Below are 17,372 nucleotides of genomic sequence, written 5' to 3'. Positions count from 1 at the left end.
CGGCATGCTGCCCCCGTCTGTGGACCAGGACCTTCTCTATTTTCCCCAGGGGTTGGTGCATTTCACACACACATGCAAACGTGTGCACATTCACACACAGGTCACATATGCGAACACACACTCACATGCACGCAAACAGGTGCACAGGCAGCATAATGGCTGCTAAAGGGACTGCATCCTTCTTCACAAAATCGGGCACAGGGGGCTTCCTGCAGCGGGGGGCCACCTGCATCTCGGTGGCCCCGCCAGGGCTTCGTGCATGCCAAGGGCAGGAGAGGGCAGGACAGTGCCTTCCGGGGTTTGCCGAAGCCAGGCCAGGCCCCTGGGCACTGTGTCCCCCCGGTCCTGTGTGCAGAGCCTGGTGGCCGGAGCCCACTCGCTCCCCAGGAATCAGCCAGACCTCGGCCGTGCACGGTGGCCCACCCGACGCCCAGCCTCTACTGAAACACAGCAGCGCAGTGTCTGCCTGAGTTTATTTCGGAAAAGCAGAGAATCAAACAAAGGCTTTTGGAGAATAAATATCTGCAGAGAGAAGGTCAGATTAGGAGGCGAGGAAGCTCAGAGGGTCAATAGAGGGGGTGTATGGACGGTGGAGGCGGGGCCTGTGTGGCCGAGCGCTCCCCGCTCACCCCTGCCCCGGGCCCAGGTCCCTGAGGCCAGAGCGCCGGGCCCTGCGCCAGGGGGGCAGTTCGCACATGGTGTCCTGGCACAGACAGCTGTCGATGTGGGTGTAGGTGTGGTTGAGCCCGCGCCCGTCCGGGCACTGCAGCGTCACCTCCCGCTGGCTGGTGCGCTGCTCCTTGCAACAGGAGCACCTGTGGTCCAGGGACTGGGCCTCGGCCGAGTACCTGCAGAGCAGCCGGGGTGAGGCGCCACTGCCTGCTGGCGCGGACGCAGCCCCCGCCCCCCCCACGGCCCCCACCAGGGCCACTCGCGGCCTGGGCCTCACATGGCGAAGGTCCCGCAGGACCCGGAACAGTCGTTCATGGTGACCAGCTTGGTGCAGCCGTTGTGCGAAATTTCCCTGACGACCGGGACAGTGGAGCAGGGGACCCTGGTCTCATTGCGAGGGAGGCCTGGGGAGAGGGGGCAGAGGTTCGGGGGGTCTCCACCATGCAGGGCCCTCTCACTCCCCCTCACTGCTTCCTCTCCCCTCCCCAAGCACCCCACCTCGGCCGCCCTCAAGTAAGCTGAGCTCTGTCCTGCTTCTCAGGAAGGGATTCAGGCTTCCTGGGCAGCCCAGGTGATGCCTTCGAACTCAGCGTCCAGCTGAGAGTGGCACCGAGGGGACGAGATTCCCGGGGCACCATCCCCTCGTGCTGTCCTCCCTCCAAGGGGCCCGGGTGGAGCCCGCTGCCAGGCCGCCGCGCCCCGCGCCCCAGGAGCCACCCGCTGGAACTCACATTTCCTGCAGCAGCCATTGGGCATGAGCGTGATGGAGCCCTGGCGGGAAGGAGAAGCAGCTGGGACTCGCAGGCCTCCCCGAGCAGTGACAGCCCCCCGCTTGCCACGGGGGTGCACGCGGCCGTTCCTGCATAAGGGCCCACAGCAGACCCTCCAGGCTGGAGGCTGCTGTCCTGGTGCTGGCGGGCCAGCCGCTCAGGAACATCGGGGACCCCCACTCCCAGCAGTGATGGGCCCGCTCACCGGGAGACAGGTGCTGGGGTCAAAGTCGGGGCAGGTGATGCTGGAGACGGATGAGATGAACTGGTCATGTATCTTCATGCAGCTGAAGAAGGTACAGTTGTTCAGGGGGTCTCTCTTCATGTCCCCAGGCTGTGGGCCAGAGGAGGGTCTGTGGGAGGCCTGGCAGGAGTCTCACCCAGAAAGGCAACTGGAGACACCCCGAACACCCTGCCGAGTGCAGCCCACAGGCCCGGGGCCACCAGGCCGGTGGCACCCAGGAGGGGCCCAGGGACTACCAGCCTGTAGTCCACAGACGGCTCCACAACCTAACCCGCACATCCCGCAGAGGTGACCTGACCTGGAAAGGGTGTCTTTCAGAGGGAGCTGAGTTAAAGATCTCCAGGTGAGACCATCCTGGATTACCCGGGGCGTGGGGGAGGGACAGGGGGCCAAAATCCCATGGCAGGTGTCCTGATAAGAGACAGGACGTGGACAGCCTTGCAGCCCCGGGGGAGACTCAGCCTTGCCCCGGGCGGGGAAGGACAGGCATGTGCACCTTCAGGACCACGCTCTGGCTGCCGGGCTGGTTGATGACGATGCACTGGGTCTGCTGACACTTCTTGCAACACTCGCCGGGGACGTCCACCAGCTCAAAGCCCTGCAGGACACCCGGGCGGGCTGGCATCGAAAGAGGAAGGGCTGCGCGGGGACGGCGGTGGGCGGGCCGCACTTGTCTGGGCACGGGGTGCTTACGCGGTTGCAGGAGGTGTTGCAAGGCACGTGGGTGCAGGAGACAACGTTGAGCTGCGTGGCGTTGTCCCTGCGGTCGGTGCACGTGCAGTTCTGGCACTTGGAGGAGAAGACTGGAGAACCGGGCTTCGGGCACGGGGAGGGAAGGTTAGGCGGGGCCTCCAAGGCACCTCCCCTCCTCCAGGGCACCGCCCCCCATCACCAGCAGGTGAGCTGGGCGCCCGGGGCCGAGAGCCCCCAGAGCAGGGCCCCTCACCGGGCCAGCCAAGAGCCTGCCAAACCCCATGCCCTCTGTGCACCCGGCCCCACTCCCCGCAGCCCGTCAGGGCTCACCTGGTACTCAGCGTTCCGGAGAACACACACGCCCTTGGGTACTTGGGGGGAAGAAGAGGAACGAAGGTCAGACTGTCCTGCCTGAGCCCACGTGGACGCAGAGCCAGCGGACTGGGCTGGGTGCATCCGCTGGGCAGAACTTGAGCCCCCAGGCAGGGGCCACTTCAGCCCCACCCCCCCACCTCCCCATCCCCCCATCACACCACTGCCCAGCCCCAGCCCGGCTGCCCGGCCTAGACCTCCTTCATCCCCCACCCCGGCCCACCTACCACACGAGTAGAAGGGGCAGCACCTCCCAGGAACCATTTTGCTCTTCACCTCGAAGCCCAGCGGGCACGGCGGGGGGTTATCCCTGCACAGGCTGGTGTTGCATTCTGAAAACGGGGGAGACACCCCAGTGAGCACGGCTGCTAGCTGGCCGAGCCCCGACACCACCCTGCACAGGGCGGGGGCCTGCAGCAGAGGGACCCGGGGTCTGGACCCCCATGGCCCCACCGACGCCCACCCTCCTGCGGACACGCCCTGAGGCCCCCACCTCCAGAAATCACAGCAGGGCCAGGCCCGCTCCCTGCCCCGCGGACGCCTTACTGCAAGAGGTGATGTTGCAGCAGACGTTTGCGGGGTCGACCTCTGTGACAGTGTAGGTGCCTTTCTCCTTGCACTCCACGCGGGGCCTGGGGTGGCATGTCTTGGGCCTGCAGATGATGCCGCTGCCCCCCTCCAGGCAGATGCAGTCCTTGCAGTCGAACTCAAAGTGCTCCCCAAACTGCAGGGAGGAGGGGCGAACAGGGGGAGAGCGGGCGCCGGTCAGCCCGAGGCAGCGCTGCACCCGGCGGCCTGCGGGAAAGCCCGCGCCCTCCCCGCTCTGAGCGCACAAGGCAGGTCCTGGGCCAGGACACTCACATCACAACCGAGACCTGCTCACCAGCGTGTGCACACACAGGCCTGGTGCGGGGCAGACGCGCCACGTGCCTCTGTGGGGCTCACACAGCGTGGAGCTAAAGAGCCAACCACGCGCAGGAGACACGCTCAACACTGCAGACGCCGTCGCAGGTGTAGACAGAGCATGAAATGGCTAGTGGGTGGATCCCCCTGCTAGCTCAGCCTTCCAGGACTTAAATCACTCATTACTCATTATAGCCTCCAAGGGTCCCAGGTTCTCATTCCAACCCATCCCACCTCCCAAAATGCAGGGCTCGTGGGAGTGTCCAGTCCCAGCACCAAGGGTGTCGGCCTACCTCTCTGGGCACGTTGTCGGGCCCCACGCAGCCTAGGAAGGAAGGAGACAGGCCCCGTGAGCACAGCCCCGTGAGCACAGCCCCAGCACGTGGGAGCTGGCCTCAGCCCCAGGGAGGAGTAGCGGCCTCTGGCAGGCAGCCTACCGCACAGGTCCACGCAGACGTCGAAGCCGGGCGCGTAGCTGGTGGTGCCCTTGGGACAGAAGCAGCCTTCCGCCAGGCGTGGGCTGTTTGCCTGGGTGGGGCTGGGGGGGAGAGCATCATGAGACGGCGAGGGGACAGACTGGACGACCAGCCCTGACACACCGGCCGGGAGCACGGTCAGAGGGACAGCCCACCGCCCCGACGCATCCACGGCGACTGACCTGGACCTGCAGGTGGGCTCCTCCACGGGACCACAGGCCCGGTACTCGCGGTGCGCCGGGCACGTCACCGCTGCGGGGAGGGGGCAGGAACCAGAGTCAGAGGGGGAAAGCCTGTGTCCCCCACCCTAACCCCCAAGTGACATCGTGCCCAGCCCCTCCCAAACAGGACCCGACACACCCGCACGGGCTCAGCGTGGCCTCAGCCCCCCGTGCTGTCCCAAGCCAGGAGGAGGGGGCCCAGCCCGCCGGGTGCTGAGCAAGGCGGCTCTTCTGGTGGCCTGTCCCCCCACCCCAGTCTGGCTCCCGGCACAGCGCCCAGCAGAGCCCGGGACGGGGCAGGCAGGCACTCACGGCAGGCCCCGCCGGTGCGGCTCCGCCAGTCGACGCAGATGCCCTTCTGGGCACAGAGGGCGGCGTAGGTCTGCAGGCTGGCACACTCCAGGCCTGAGCCGGGCGCAGCGAAGCTGTCGGATGTGCAGCCTTCGTAGTAGTGCCTGGGGGATGCCACAGCGTGGCACCGGGCGAACAAGCTGCGGGTGGAGGGCTGCAGGTCACGGTCTGGCCGGTGCCCCAGCCTCTCTCACAATACCCCCTGCCCAGCACCTCCACCCGGGCTGTCCCCCGGGGCCCGGCTCAGCCTGCACCACCAGACAGGTGCCCGTGGGCTGAGGGTGGGAGCAGAGCGGCGGGGCTGGCCTTGGGGTAGGGGGGCCAGCACTGTGGCCCGAGGATGAGGCGCTGTGCTTGGGCCGGAGATGGAAGCTTCGTGTCTAAACGGCCACGGGGTGCCAAGACCCCCCTCCAGCAGCACCAGCAGGGAACCTCCCAGCCCCGACTCGCCCACCTCTGGGGACAAGCTGCTCGCTCCCGGGGATGCCAGCTTTGGGAGCGCCCCCTCTCTGTCTAAGCCCAAATACCCCTCCCCAGCATCAGTCCTGGATGCGAACTCTGTCCCGAGTCAACTAGTCTCTACCCAGGATTCAAGCCCAACCGCCCCTGCACCAGCCCAGGAGGCAGGAGAGATGGGGGGGTCACAAAGGGCACAGGGATGCCTTACGGGACACTCAGCCCCATGGAAATCAGGAGCCCGAGTCCTGGGCCCCACTGTGACCTCCTTCTGCCTCCCCAGCCCCAGGCTCAGCCCTTGTGGCCTCTTCTCCGCAGACCAGCAGGGGTGCAGCTGGGCCCGGGCCGGGATCACCTGTCCTTGATGAGCTCGCAGAGCGGAGACGGAGAGCGTGTCCCGGTGGTTGTGCTGCTGCCCACCGACGGCCAGGCGGCCGGGCGCTCGGTGGTGAAGCCCCTGTGGGGACACTGCGGCTCCGAGGGGTCGTTCACCACCCAGTGGCCAGCCGCGACCTCGCAGCTGGCAACGGCCTCCCCACCGGGCAGCATGCAGTCATCCGAGGTGCTGTTGGTGCACGTGCCTGTGTCGGCAGGAAGGCCACGTGTCCCTGAGCCAAGCCCAGCTGTCCAGCAGGCTGGGCAAAGCCCCCAGGACCCAGCCCCTCCCAGCCCAGGTCCCCAGTGGCCGGCTGGCCGGGGCCAAGGGCACAGACTAGACTAGGCTCCTATTGGCTTCCCACAGGAGCCCAGCCCAAATAAGGCAGTGGGGGCCTGCACGGCGCTGAGAACCACAGCCGTGGGAGCAGGCGCCCGCAGCCAGCCGCAGCCCTGACACCCTCCCTGGGGCAGCGCACGGGGGGCGAGAGGCTCACCACACTGGCCCTTCGTGTTGTTGCCGAACCGGTGGTAGGGCAGCCGGATGGAGAAGGAAAGGCTGTCATAGGAGATGAGGGCACCCAGCTCAGGGATGTCCACCACATAGTTGATGCCTGACTGGTACACCTGCAGCCCGTACTTTCTATAGGGCATCGCCACGGCCTGCCTGTTGACCTGCACCTGTGGCCGAGACATCTGGGGTCAGGGAAGGGCAGCAGGGCGGGAGGAGCTGTGCCTCCGGAGGCACCTGGGGTCACCCTCCCCCGCCTGTCCTCAGGCTGAGCGCCCAGTGCAGGGATCTCTGCCCGTCCCTCTCCCCCTTCCCTCTTCTGATCCTTGTCCTGACTCGTCTCAGGGGCAAGGTGGCAGGGCCGCTGTCCTCAGAGTCCCCCGGAGACCTGGGGGCCCCCGTGCAGGGGGTAGGACTCCCCGGGCCACGGGAACCAACAACTCCGTGCAGTGTGTTCAGGGCCCCTCCCCACTCACCCCTGTCCTCAGGGAGGGGGCTTCTGCCACAGAGACCTGTGCCCAGGGTGGGTGGCAGGGGCATGAGAGGGGGAGGTCAAGAGGTCCCTGAATGCCTCCAGAGGGCCAGACACAGAAATGTGTCCGCTGAGCGCCGCCCTGCCCTCTCCAAGCCTGGCTCTGGGGGAGGAAGCCCAGCCTCCCACCGGCTAAGGGAGCCCACATCAGTGCGCCCCGCCGTGGACACCCTTCCCCAGCCAACGTACCTGCACCCTCATGGGCATCGTGTGCACGGTCTTGATCAGCACCTCCTGGGTCTCATGGCGCACGATGAGCGTGCGGGGGCAGGACACTTGGCTGTCGATGTCGCAGTGCTGGTTGTCGATGTAGACCCCGAAGTTGTCCATGGTGGGAGTGACCTCCTCCACCAGCACGTACGTGCAGTTGCCCTTGTAGCTGTAGTAGAGCCCATCGAAGGTGACGTAGTGCGGGTCCCCCCAGCCCGTGCAGTAGCCTGCAGAGGGAGCTGGGGTGAGCCAGTGCCGAGCCATGGGCTGGGGGCTGGGACAGGGACAGGGTCAAGGACAGGGACCAAGGGTCAAGGGTCAGGTGGGAAGGGCAAGCAGAAACTGAGGGAAGCCCCGGAGTCTGGTTCCTGGGGCACGTGGGACATCTGGGCCCCAAGAGTGCCTTCCGCACTCAGCCCGCAGTGGCCAGGCCTCGGTTCCAACTCCAGCTCTGCCCCACCCCCACCCCAGGCCCCTCGGCGGTGGCCATGCTCCACCAGGCAAGCCCCTCTCTTCCCCCCGGACCCCTGGCCTGAGATGGGGAATAAGCAGGAGGCGTGAGAAACTGCTCCAAACGTGGGCCTGGCTCTCCGCGGGTGCTCAGCCATCAAAGCCATCACGACAGCCTGGGGTCTGCAGCCCCCACACACACAGTGGGGAGCAGGTGGGGTGGGTCTCTGCGGCGTCGGGCTTACAGTCACACTCCCAGTGCCAGCAGCACTTGTCGGGGTCCTCGACGCGCACAGGCATGAGGCCGTTGGAGCAGGTGGGCATGGGTGGGGGGTCGCACTTCACCTCCACGAGCTCCACGGTGTTGTTGTACTTGCAGGTGGCCATGGTGCAGTTACACAGCCACCAGGTCTCGTTCTCCTGCAGGTGGGGAGGGCACAGGGTCAGCGGCACCAGCCTGGCACCCAGGTTCACACAGGAGGGGTGGGCCGTGCAGGCGAGGCCCCAGGTGAGCACCTAAGAGCCCTGCCCAGGAGGCTGAAGGCAAAGGGCAACCCCGTCCAGGAGGGCAGCCAGCCACCTCACTACAGCAAGGGGCATGTGGGAGAGAAGGTAGGAGGGCCACAGCAGACCCTGAGCGCAGCAAGCTGCCTAAAGCCTTCGCCCAACTGGGGATGTGGGGCATAGGGGCAGGGGCATGACCAGCAGAAAGGTAGCGCCTGGGGCTTTGGATACCCAGATAGTGGGGGGGTGTGCCCGAGGGGACAAAAGCCACCCACAGACACAGACCTGTCTGGGAGGATCGAAGTCCAGGCACGCAGGGGGCTTGGTGGTGGGCGGCACACTGGATGTCATGGATGGCTGGGTGGTGGGTGTGGATGGGCAGGACCACTTGAAGATCTCAAGGGTGCAGTCCAGCGAGCAGTTCACGTAATAGCAGGTGTCCCCATGTGTGCTGTTGTACACCAGCTCACCTGCAAGGGGAAAGACCCAGTCCTTACCCCATCCACACAGGGCTGGCCACCAGAATACCCAGGCGGGTCACCACAGAGGCCACGAGAGAGCAGTCCACACCACCCTCACTCAGCCCTGATTTGTGGTGGCAGCACACGGGGCTGGCCATGGAGACATCCGCCCGTGCTGGCATCCAGCTTCCCAAGCAAGCACCCAGTTTAGACCTTCAACTGACCCCTGGGCGCTGGGAACGCAAAGTCCCGCCAGCCTGCATTGCCTGAGTCAGAATGAAAAGCTTGGATACCTGGGGCATAGTACGTGTTATTTAAATAGCAGCATTCCCTCTGAGTGCCGGCGGTGACTGGGACGATGTTCGTGGTGATGTGGGGTGAGGTTAATGGGATCACCGTAGGGGTGGTCACACTGGAGGTCAAGGTGCTGGTGGTCTGTGGCGTGGGTGGCATGGTCGACGAGTGTCCTATTGGTGTGGAAGCTCCCGTGGAAGTCGTTGACACAGTCGCGGGAGTGGGTGTGGGTGTGGAAGGGGGGCCTGTGGTGGATGAAGGGGGCCCAGTCGTGGTTCCATGGGTGGGAGCGGTCTTCGAGGAGGTGGAAGCCGAGGTTGGCGAGCCTGTAAGAATGGAGGGTGCAGTCAGGGCTGAGGGCGTCCACCCATCGTAGATGCACAGGCGGCCTGGTGGCAAGTGCATGTGGGCAGCTCACTCGAAGGACGTGGTACCTGGCGTGGGAGGCCTCACATCCATTTCCCCAGCCCTCAGTCTCAGGGTTGAGCAGAGTGTCAGGGCCCACAGTCTATGGTGTATGTAACAGGGGGGCCACGGGGGTGAGGCACCAGCTCCAGGCAGCACAAGAGCCACAGGACATTGGTCCATCAAGAGAGGCTGACCAGCTGCCCTGCAAAGCCCCAGGGAGAAGTGCAGCTGGAAGAGGGGGGACAGAGGGAGGGTCTCCCATGGCACCTGACTGGCAGCCTCTACTCCCCATGAGGCCACACATGCCTCGGTGGTCTCCCCTCAGGATGGCTTTGCCCACGTAGCCCATCTTACAGCCATAGGCTGAGGGATGTGGGCCACAGGCAGCCATGCCCAAGGAGAGATGTACTGTGGGGTCAGCAGCTTCCTGAACACTCAGCATCGGGACTTGGGGGGCAGGAGAGGCAGGCGAGCCCTCCTGGAGCCTTCTTGGGGACCGCTCTCACTGGGTAGGGTGGGGGGCACCTGTCTCAAGTCCCAAGAGTTGTAAAGCTCCCCTGGCAGGAGAAGGAACGGTAAGCGCATCACCAATAACCACACAAGTTCCATGGTCTCTGTGTACCTGGAGGGGTGGTGCCAGGTGTAGGTGGAGAGGGCGTGGTTCCTCCTGTTGTAGTGATGGCTGATTCTGTCGACGCTGGGGTCTGTGGTGTGCTATATGTCTCCACAATTGTTGGGGCAGTGGTCACAAGCGTGGTAGATTCCATGGAAAAGGGATAGGTGGACTGGGAGGTTGGAGGGGAAGACGTAGGAAGAGATTTTGATGTGCTGCTGGTAGTGCTAATGTTGGGAGGTGGGGTTGGAGTCTCTGTGGATGTGGCAGTGGTCGGGGAGGGGATTTCTGAGGTGGTGGATGCTGGAGTTGGGGCCTCTGTTATGGTGGGTGTAGATGTTGGAGTCTCGGTGGAGGTGGTGCTAATGGTGAGGGTCGGAGTAGGAGTCACCGTGGAGCTGGTGGTCAGTGGTGGTGTTGGGGTCACTGTGGTGGTGGTTATTGGTGTTGGGGTCTCAGTGGTTGTGATAGTGGTGGGGATTGTCTCTGTAGTGGTGGTGGTCGGAGTTGGAGTCCCAGTTGAAGTGGTGGTGGGTGCTGTGGTTGGGATCTCTGTAGTGGTTGGAGTTGGAGTCCCTGTTGAGGTGGTGCTGGGAGTCAGAGTTGGAGTCCCAGTTGAAGTGGTGGTGGGTGTTGTGCTTGGGGTCTCTGTAGTGGTCGGAGTTGGAATCTCTGTTGTGGTTGTGCTGGGGGTCGGAGTTGGAGTCCCAGTTGAAGTGGTGGTGGGTGTTGTGGTTGGGGTCTCACTAGTGGTTGGAGTTGGAGTCCCTATTGTGGTTGTGGTGGGAGTTGGAGTTGCAGTCCCAGTTGAAGTGGTGGTGGGTGTTGTGGTTAGGGTCTCTGTAGTGCTTGGAGTCTCTGTTGTGGTTGTGCTGAGGGTCGGAGTTGGAGTCCCCGTCGAAGTGGTGGTGGGTGTTGTGGGTGGGATCTCTGTAGTGGTCGGAGTTGGAGTCTCTGTTAAGGTTGTGGTGGGGGTCGCAGTTGGAGTCCCAGTTGAAGTGGTGATGGATGTTGTGGCTGGGGTCTCTGTAGTGGTCGGAGTTGGAATCTCTGTTGTGGTTGTGATGGGGGTCACAGTTGGAGTCCCAGTTGAAGTGGTGGTGGGTGTTGTGGTTGGGGTCTCTGTAGTGATCGGAGTTGGAATCTCTGTTGATGTTGTGCTGGGTGTCGGAGTTGGAGTCCCAGTTGAAGTGGTGGTGGGTGTTGTGATTGCGGTCTCTGTAGTGGGTGGAGTTGGAATCTCTGTTGATGTTGTGCTGGGTGTCGGAGTTGGAGTCCCAGTTGAAGTGGTGGTGGGTGTTGTGGTTGGGGTCTCCATACTGGTTGGGGTTGGAATCTCTGTTGTGGTTGTCGTGGGGGTCGGAGTTGGAGTCCCAGTTGAAGTGGTGGTGGGTGTTGTGGTTGCGGTCTCCGTAGTGGTCGGAGTTGGAATCTCTGTTGTGGTTGTGCTGTGCGTCGTGGTTGGAGTCCCAGTTGAAGTAGTGGTGGGTGCTGTGGTCAGGGTCCCTGTAGTGGTCGGGGTTGGAATCTCTGTTGTGGTTGTGGTGGGAGTCGGAGTTGGAGTCCCAGTTGAAGTGGTGGTCAGTGTTGTGGTTGGGGTCTCTGTAGTGGTCAGAGTTGGAGTCTCTCTTGTAGTTGTGGTGGGGGTCGGAGTTGGAGTCCCTGTTGTTGTGGTGGTGGGTGTTGTGGTTGCGGTCTCCGTAGTGGTTGGAGTTGGAGTCACTGTTGAGGTGGTGCTGGGGGTCAGAGTTGGAGTCCCAGTTAAAGTGGTGGTGGGTGTCCCAGTTGGGGTCTCTGTAGTGGTCAGAGTTGGAATCTCTGTTGTGGTTGTGGTGGGAGTTGGAGTTGGAGTCCCAGTTGAAGTGGTGGTAGGTGCTGTGGTTGGGGTCTCACTAGTGGTTGGAGTTGGAGTCCCTATTGTGGTTGTGGTGGGAGTTGGAGTTGCAGTCCCAATTGAAGTGGTGGTGGGTGTTGTGGTTAGGGTCTCTGTAGTGCTTGGAGTCTCTGTTGTGGTTGTGCTGAGGGTCGGAGTTGGAGTCCCAGTTGAAGTGGTGGTGGGTGTTGTGTGTGGGATCTCTGTAGTGGTCGGAGTTGGAGTCTCTGTTAAGGTTGTGGTGGGGGTCGCAGTTGGAGTCCCAGTTGAAGTGGTGATGGATGTTGTGGCTGGGGTCTCTGTAGTGGTCGGAGTTGGAATCTCTGTTGTGGTTGTGATGGGGGTCGCAGTTGGAGTCCCAGTTGAAGTGGTGGTGGGTGTTGTGGTTGCGGTCTCTGTAGTGGGTGGAGTTGGAATTTCTGTTGAAGTTGTGCTGGGTGTCGGAGTTGGAGTCCCAGTTGAAGTGGTGGTGGGTGTTGTGGTTGCGGTCTCTGTAGTGATCGGAGTTGGAATCTCTGTTGGGGTTGTGCTGTGGGTCGTGCTTGGAGTCCCAGTTGAAGTAGTGGTGGGTGCTGTGGTCAGGGTCCCTGTAGTGGTCGGGGTTGGAATCTCTGTTGTGGTTGTCGTGGGGGTCGGAGTTGGAGTCCCAGTTGAAGTGGTGGTGGGTGTTGTGGTTGCGGTCTCCGTAGTGGTCGGAGTTGGAATCTCTGTTGTGGTTGTGCTGTGGGTCGTGGTTGGAGTCCCAGTTGAAGTAGTGGTGGGTGCTGTGGTCAGGGTCCCTGTAGTGGTCGGGGTTGGAATCTCTGTTGTGGTTGTGGTGGGAGTCGGAGTTGGAGTCCCAGTTGAAGTGATGGTCGGTGTTGTGGTTGGGGTCTCTGTAGTGGTCAGAGTTGGAATCTCTGTTGTGGTTGTGGTGGGGGTCGGAGTTGGAGTCCCAGTTGAAGTGGTGGTAGGTGCTGTGGTTGGGGTCTCACTAGTGGCTGGAGTTGGAGTCCCTATTGTGGTTGTGATGGGAGTTGCAGTTGCAGTCCCAGTTGAAGTGGTGGTGGGTGTTGTGGTCAGGGTCTCTGTAGTGCTTGGAGTCTCTGTTGTGGTTGTGCTGGGGGTCGGAGTTGGAGTCCCAGTTGAAGTGGTGGTGGGTGTTGTGGGTGGGATCTCTGTAGTGGTCGGAGTTGGAGTCTCTGTTAAGGTTGTGGTGGGGGTCGCAGTTGGACTCCCAGTTGAAGTGGTGATGGATGTTGTGGCTGGGGTCTCTGTAGTGGTCGGAGTTGGAATCTCTGTTGTGGTTGTGATGGGGGTCGCAGTTGGAGTCCCAGTTGAAGTGGTGGTGGGTGTTGTGGTTGAGGTCTCTGTAGTGGTCGGAGTTGGAATCTCTGTTGTGGTTGTGATGGGGGTCGCAGTTGGAGTCCCAGTTGAAGTGGTGGTGGGTGTTGTGGTTGCGGTCTCTGTAGTGGGTGGAGTTGGAATCTCTGTTGTGGTTGTGGTGGGTGTTGGAGTTGGAGTCCCAGCTGAAGTGGTGGTCAGTGTTGTGGTTGGGGTCTCTGTAGTGGTCAGAGTTGGAGTCTCTCTTGTAGTTGTGGTGGGGGTCGGAATTGGAGTCCCTGTTGTTGTGGTGGTGGGTGTTGTGGTTGCGGTCTCCGTAGTGGTTGGAGTTGGAGTCACTGTTGAGGTGGTGCTGGGGGTCAGAGTTGGAGTCCCAGTTGAAGTGGTGGTGGGTGTCCCAGTTGGGGTCTCTGTAGTGGTCAGAGTTGGAATCTCTTTTGTGGTTGTGGTGGGGGTCGGAGTTGGAGTCCCAGTTGAAGTGGTGGTAGGTGCTGTGGTTGGGGTCTCACTAGTGGTTGGAGTTGGAGTCCCTATTGTGGTTGTGATGGGAGTTGCAGTTGCAGTCCCAGTTGAAGTGGTGGTGGGTGTTGTGGTCAGGGTCTCTGTAGTGCTTGGAGTCTCTGTTGTGGTTGTGCTGGGGGTCGGAGTTGGAGTCCCAGTTGAAGTGGTGGTGGGTGTTGTGTGTGGGATCTCTGTAGTGGTCGGAGTTGGAGTCTCTGTTAAGGTTGTGGTGGGGGTCGCAGTTGGAGTCCCAGTTGAAGTGGTGATGGATGTTGTGGCTGGGGTCTCTGTAGTGGTCGGAGTTGGAATCTCTGTTGTGGTTGTGATGGGGGTCGCAGTTGGAGTCCCAGTTGAAGTGGTGGTGGGTGTTGTGGTTGCGGTCTCTGTAGTGGTCGGAGTTGGAATCTCTGTTGTGGTTGTGATGGGGGTCGCAGTTGGAGTCCCAGTTGAAGTGGTGGTGGGTGTTGTGGTTGCGGTCTCTGTAGTGGGTGGAGTTGGAATCTCTGTTGTGGTTGTGGTGGGTGTTGGAGTTGGAGTCCCAGCTGAAGTGGTGGTCAGTGTTGTGGTTGGGGTCTCTGTAGTGGTCAGAGTTGGAGTCTCTCTTGTAGTTGTGGTGGGGGTCGGAGTTGGAGTCCCTGTTGTTGTGGTGGTGGGTGTTGTGGTTGCGGTCTCCGTAGTGGTTGGAGTTGGAGTCACTGTTGAGGTGGTGCTGGGGGTCAGAGTTGGAGTCCCAGTTGAAGTGGTGGTGGGTGTCCCAGTTGGGGTCTCTGTAGTGGTCAGAGTTGGAATCTCTTTTGTGGTTGTGGTGGGGGTCGGAGTTGGAGTCCCAGTTGAAGTGGTGGTAGGTGCTGTGGTTGGGGTCTCACTAGTGGTTGGAGTTGGAGTCCCTATTGTGGTTGTGATGGGAGTTGCAGTTGCAGTCCCAGTTGAAGTGGTGGTGGGTGTTGTGGTCAGGGTCTCTGTAGTGCTTGGAGTCTCTGTTGTGGTTGTGCTGGGGGTCGGAGTTGGAGTCCCAGTTGAAGTGGTGGTGGGTGTTGTGGGTGGGATCTCTGTAGTGGTCGGAGTTGGAGTCTCTGTTAAGTTTGTGGTGGGGGTCGCAGTTGGAGTCCCAGTTGAAGTGGTGATGGATGTTGTGGCTGGGGTCTCTGTAGTGGTCGGAGTTGGAATCTCTGTTGTGGTCGTGATGGTTGTCGCAGTTGGAGTCCCAGTTGAAGTGGTGGTGGGTGTTGTGGTTGGGCTCTCTGTAGTGGTCGCAGTTGGAGTCCCTATTGTGGTTGTGCTGGGGGTCGGACTTGGAGTCCCAGCTGAAGTGGTGGTGGGTGTTGTGGTTGGGGTCTCTGTAGTGGTTGGAGTTGGAATCTCTGTTGTGGTTGTGGTGGGGGTCGGAGTTGGAGTCCCAGTTGAAGTGGTGGTAGGTGCTGTTGTTGGGGTCTCACTAGTGGTCGGAGTTGGAGTCCCTATTGTGATTGTGGTGGGGGTTGGAGTCGGAGTCCCAATTGAAGAGGTGATGGGTGTTGTGGTTGGGGTCTCTGTAGTGGTTGGAGTCTCTGTTGTGGTTGTGGTGGGTGTCAGAGTTGGAGTCCCAGTTGAAGTGGTGGTGGGTGTTGTAGTTGGGATCTCTGGAGTGGTCGCAGTTGGAGTCTCTGTTGAGGTTGTGGTGGGGGTCGGAGCTGAGGTCCCAGTTGAACTGGTGGTGGGTGTTGTGGTTGGGGTCTCTGTAGTGGTCGGAGTCGGAATCTCTGTTGTGGTTGTGGTGGGGGTCGGAGTTGGAGTCCCAGTTGAAGTGGTGGTAGGTGCTGTGGTTGGGGTCTCACTAGTGGTCGGAGTTGGAGTCCCTATTGTGGTTGTGGTGGGGGTTGGACTCGGAGTCCCAGGTGAAGTAGTGGTGGGTGTTGTGGTTCGGGTCTCTGTAGTGGTCGGATTTGGAATCTCTGTTGTGGTTGTGGTGGGGGTCGCAGTTGGAGTCCCAGTTGAAGTGGTGGTGGTTGTTGTGGTTGGGATCTCTGTAGTGGTCGCAGTTGGAGTCTCTGTTGTGGTTGTGGTGGGGGTCGCAGTTGGAGTCCCAGTTGAAGTGGTGGTGGTTGTTGTGGTTGGGATCTCTGTAGTGGTCGCAGTTGGAGTCTCTGTTGTGGTTGTGGTGGGGGTTGGAGTTGGAGTCCCAGTTGAAGTGGTGGTGGGTGTTGTAGTTGGGATCTCTGGAGTGGTCGCAGTTTGAGTCTCTGTTGAGGTTGTGGTGGGGGTCAGAGCTGGAGTCCCAGTTGAAGTAGTGGTGGGTGTTGTGGTTGGGGTCTCTGTAGTGGTCAGAGTTGGAATCTCTGTTGAGGTTGTGGTGGGGGTCAGAGCTGGAGTCCCAGTTGAAGTGGTGGTGGGTGTTGTGGTTGGGGTCTCACTAGTGGTTGGAGTTGGAGTCCCTATTGTGGTTGTGGTGGGAGTTGGAGTTGCAGTCCCAGTTGATGTGGTGGTGGGTGTTGTGGTTAGGGTCTCTGTAGTGCTTGGAGTCCCTATTGTGGTTGTGGTGAGGGTCGGAGTTGGAGTCCCAGTTGAAGTGGTGGTGGGTGTTGTAGTTGGGATCTCTGGAGTGGTCGCAGTTGGAATCTCTGTTGAGGTTGTGGTGGGGGTCGGAGCTGGAGTCCCAGTTGAACTGGTGGTGGGTGTTGTGGTTGGGGTCTCTGTAGTGGTCGGAGTTGGAATCTCTGTTGTGGTTGTGGTGGGGGTCAGAGTTGGAGTCCCAGTTGAAGTGGTGGTAGGTGCTGTGGTTGGGGTCTCACTAGTGGTCGGAGTTGGAGTCTCTATTGTGATTGTGGTGGAGGTTGGAGTCGGAGTCCCAGTTGAAGTGGTGGTGGGTGCTGTGGTTGGGATCTCTGGAGTGGTCGCAGTTGGAGTCTCTGTTGAGGTTGTGGTGGGGGTTGGAGTTGGAGTCCCAGTGGAAGTGGTGGTGGGTGTTGTGGTCGGGGTCTCTGTAGTGGTCGGAGTTGGAGTCTCTGTTGAGGTTGTCGTGGGGGTCGGAGTTGGAGTCCCAGTGGAAGTGGTGGTGGGTGTTGTGGTTGGGGTCTCCGTAGTGGTCGGAGTTGGAGCCTCTGTTGCAGTTGTGGTGGGGGTTGGAGTTGGAGTCCCAGTGGAAGTGGTGGTGGGTGTTGTGGTCGGGGTCTCTGTAGTGGTCGGAATTGGAGTCTCTGTTGAGGTGGTGCTGGGGGTCGGAGTTGGAGTCCCAGGTGAAGTTGTGGTGGGCGTCGTGATCGTGTTCGTGCGACACTCATCCGTCACCAGGCAACAATAGACGCGTATCTCGTAGTCATAGCAGACTTCAAAAGGTCCTTTTCCAAACTGGTCTTCGTTCTTGCAGATGAACCCGAAGGAGACATTGCACTGAGCCTCCTGGCCCAGCTCCTCCCATCTGAGGTGCGGCTGTATGGCCACCCTGCACTCGATATCCTTGGGGGCCCTGCAGACATGGTTGAATGTCTCTCGGTCTCCACCATCACTGCCGATTCTGGGATGGTCATCGTTGATCCAGTCGGACCAGGAGCAGCATAGCCCTAGGCGAGCAAGACGCAGCGCTGGTCAGCCAGGCTGGGGCGTGCCTTTTGGGAGATCTGTGGGACTCGGAGAACCGAGACCCCTGGGACCAGCTGTCCCCATCATCACCAAAGGGCGCAGTGTTGGCTCTGAGGCTCTAAGCTGAGCCCTAACTTCCACCCTCCACTTCTCCCCTCCTTCTGCAGCTAAAAACCCAAGACCCCAATGCCATGCCAGTGACAGACCCAGGCCTCAGAGCGCCAGCCTAGCGCCCCTTCCTCAGCTACCTTCAAATCCTTATGTCAAACCAATAAATAAGGAAAGGGCCACCCAGTCCAGCGAAGAAGCACGCCGGCAGGGACTTGGTCTGGACTCTTGACCAATGTTTTCACCCTGAGCTGGTCAGGTCCCCTGCACGTGTCCCTGGGCTCAGCAAATCGGGAATCAAGTCACCAAAATACAGCATCTTCGGTCCGCGAGCCGCTGGTCCAGCCCACCCAGCCCAGCCCCGTGTCTGGGTCTCGAGGGAGGCGCCCAGCAGTTTTCTGCAGGTCCTCGCCCTGTATCATTGGGAACGCCGTCAACGTGACTTACTCTGAGTTGTTGAAGAGGGAGATGGCACTGCAGTAAAATGGGGGGGAAA

The 17,372-nt window shown here is 61.1% G+C and overlaps 1 protein-coding gene across 1 annotated transcript in view; it reads right to left on the bottom strand.

Moving 5' to 3' along the window:
* Positions 1–456: 456 nt before the first annotated feature.
* The window catches only part of MUC2 (mucin 2, oligomeric mucus/gel-forming), a 29,988-nt gene continuing 13,072 nt past the window's right edge, over positions 457–17,372 (bottom strand). The window contains exons 29-57 of the mRNA XM_049713413.1: positions 17,315–17,350; positions 16,462–16,770; positions 13,592–13,755; positions 13,222–13,346; positions 12,466–13,050; positions 11,410–12,345; positions 10,264–11,238; positions 9,098–9,131; positions 8,930–9,003; positions 8,598–8,821; positions 8,495–8,551; positions 8,026–8,210; positions 7,482–7,656; positions 6,766–7,013; positions 6,031–6,214; positions 5,514–5,739; positions 4,664–4,842; positions 4,313–4,382; positions 4,092–4,192; positions 3,948–3,979; positions 3,298–3,475; positions 2,979–3,083; positions 2,710–2,750; positions 2,380–2,502; positions 2,183–2,284; positions 1,648–1,776; positions 1,404–1,443; positions 950–1,076; positions 457–848 (exon numbers count right to left, since the gene is read on the bottom strand). Coding sequence (XP_049569370.1) covers positions 626–848; positions 950–1,076; positions 1,404–1,443; positions 1,648–1,776; positions 2,183–2,284; positions 2,380–2,502; positions 2,710–2,750; positions 2,979–3,083; positions 3,298–3,475; positions 3,948–3,979; positions 4,092–4,192; positions 4,313–4,382; positions 4,664–4,842; positions 5,514–5,739; positions 6,031–6,214; positions 6,766–7,013; positions 7,482–7,656; positions 8,026–8,210; positions 8,495–8,551; positions 8,598–8,821; positions 8,930–9,003; positions 9,098–9,131; positions 10,264–11,238; positions 11,410–12,345; positions 12,466–13,050; positions 13,222–13,346; positions 13,592–13,755; positions 16,462–16,770; positions 17,315–17,350 — 5,987 coding nt within the window. The 3' untranslated portion in view covers positions 457–625. The remainder of the gene's footprint in view (positions 849–949; positions 1,077–1,403; positions 1,444–1,647; positions 1,777–2,182; positions 2,285–2,379; positions 2,503–2,709; positions 2,751–2,978; positions 3,084–3,297; positions 3,476–3,947; positions 3,980–4,091; positions 4,193–4,312; positions 4,383–4,663; positions 4,843–5,513; positions 5,740–6,030; positions 6,215–6,765; positions 7,014–7,481; positions 7,657–8,025; positions 8,211–8,494; positions 8,552–8,597; positions 8,822–8,929; positions 9,004–9,097; positions 9,132–10,263; positions 11,239–11,409; positions 12,346–12,465; positions 13,051–13,221; positions 13,347–13,591; positions 13,756–16,461; positions 16,771–17,314; positions 17,351–17,372) is intronic.

The sequence above is a fragment of the Orcinus orca genome, chromosome 8 (genome assembly GCF_937001465.1).
Source record: "Orcinus orca chromosome 8, mOrcOrc1.1, whole genome shotgun sequence".
Classification (NCBI taxonomy): Eukaryota; Metazoa; Chordata; class Mammalia; order Artiodactyla; family Delphinidae; genus Orcinus; species Orcinus orca.
This window is presented reverse-complemented; position numbering and strand designations above follow the sequence as displayed.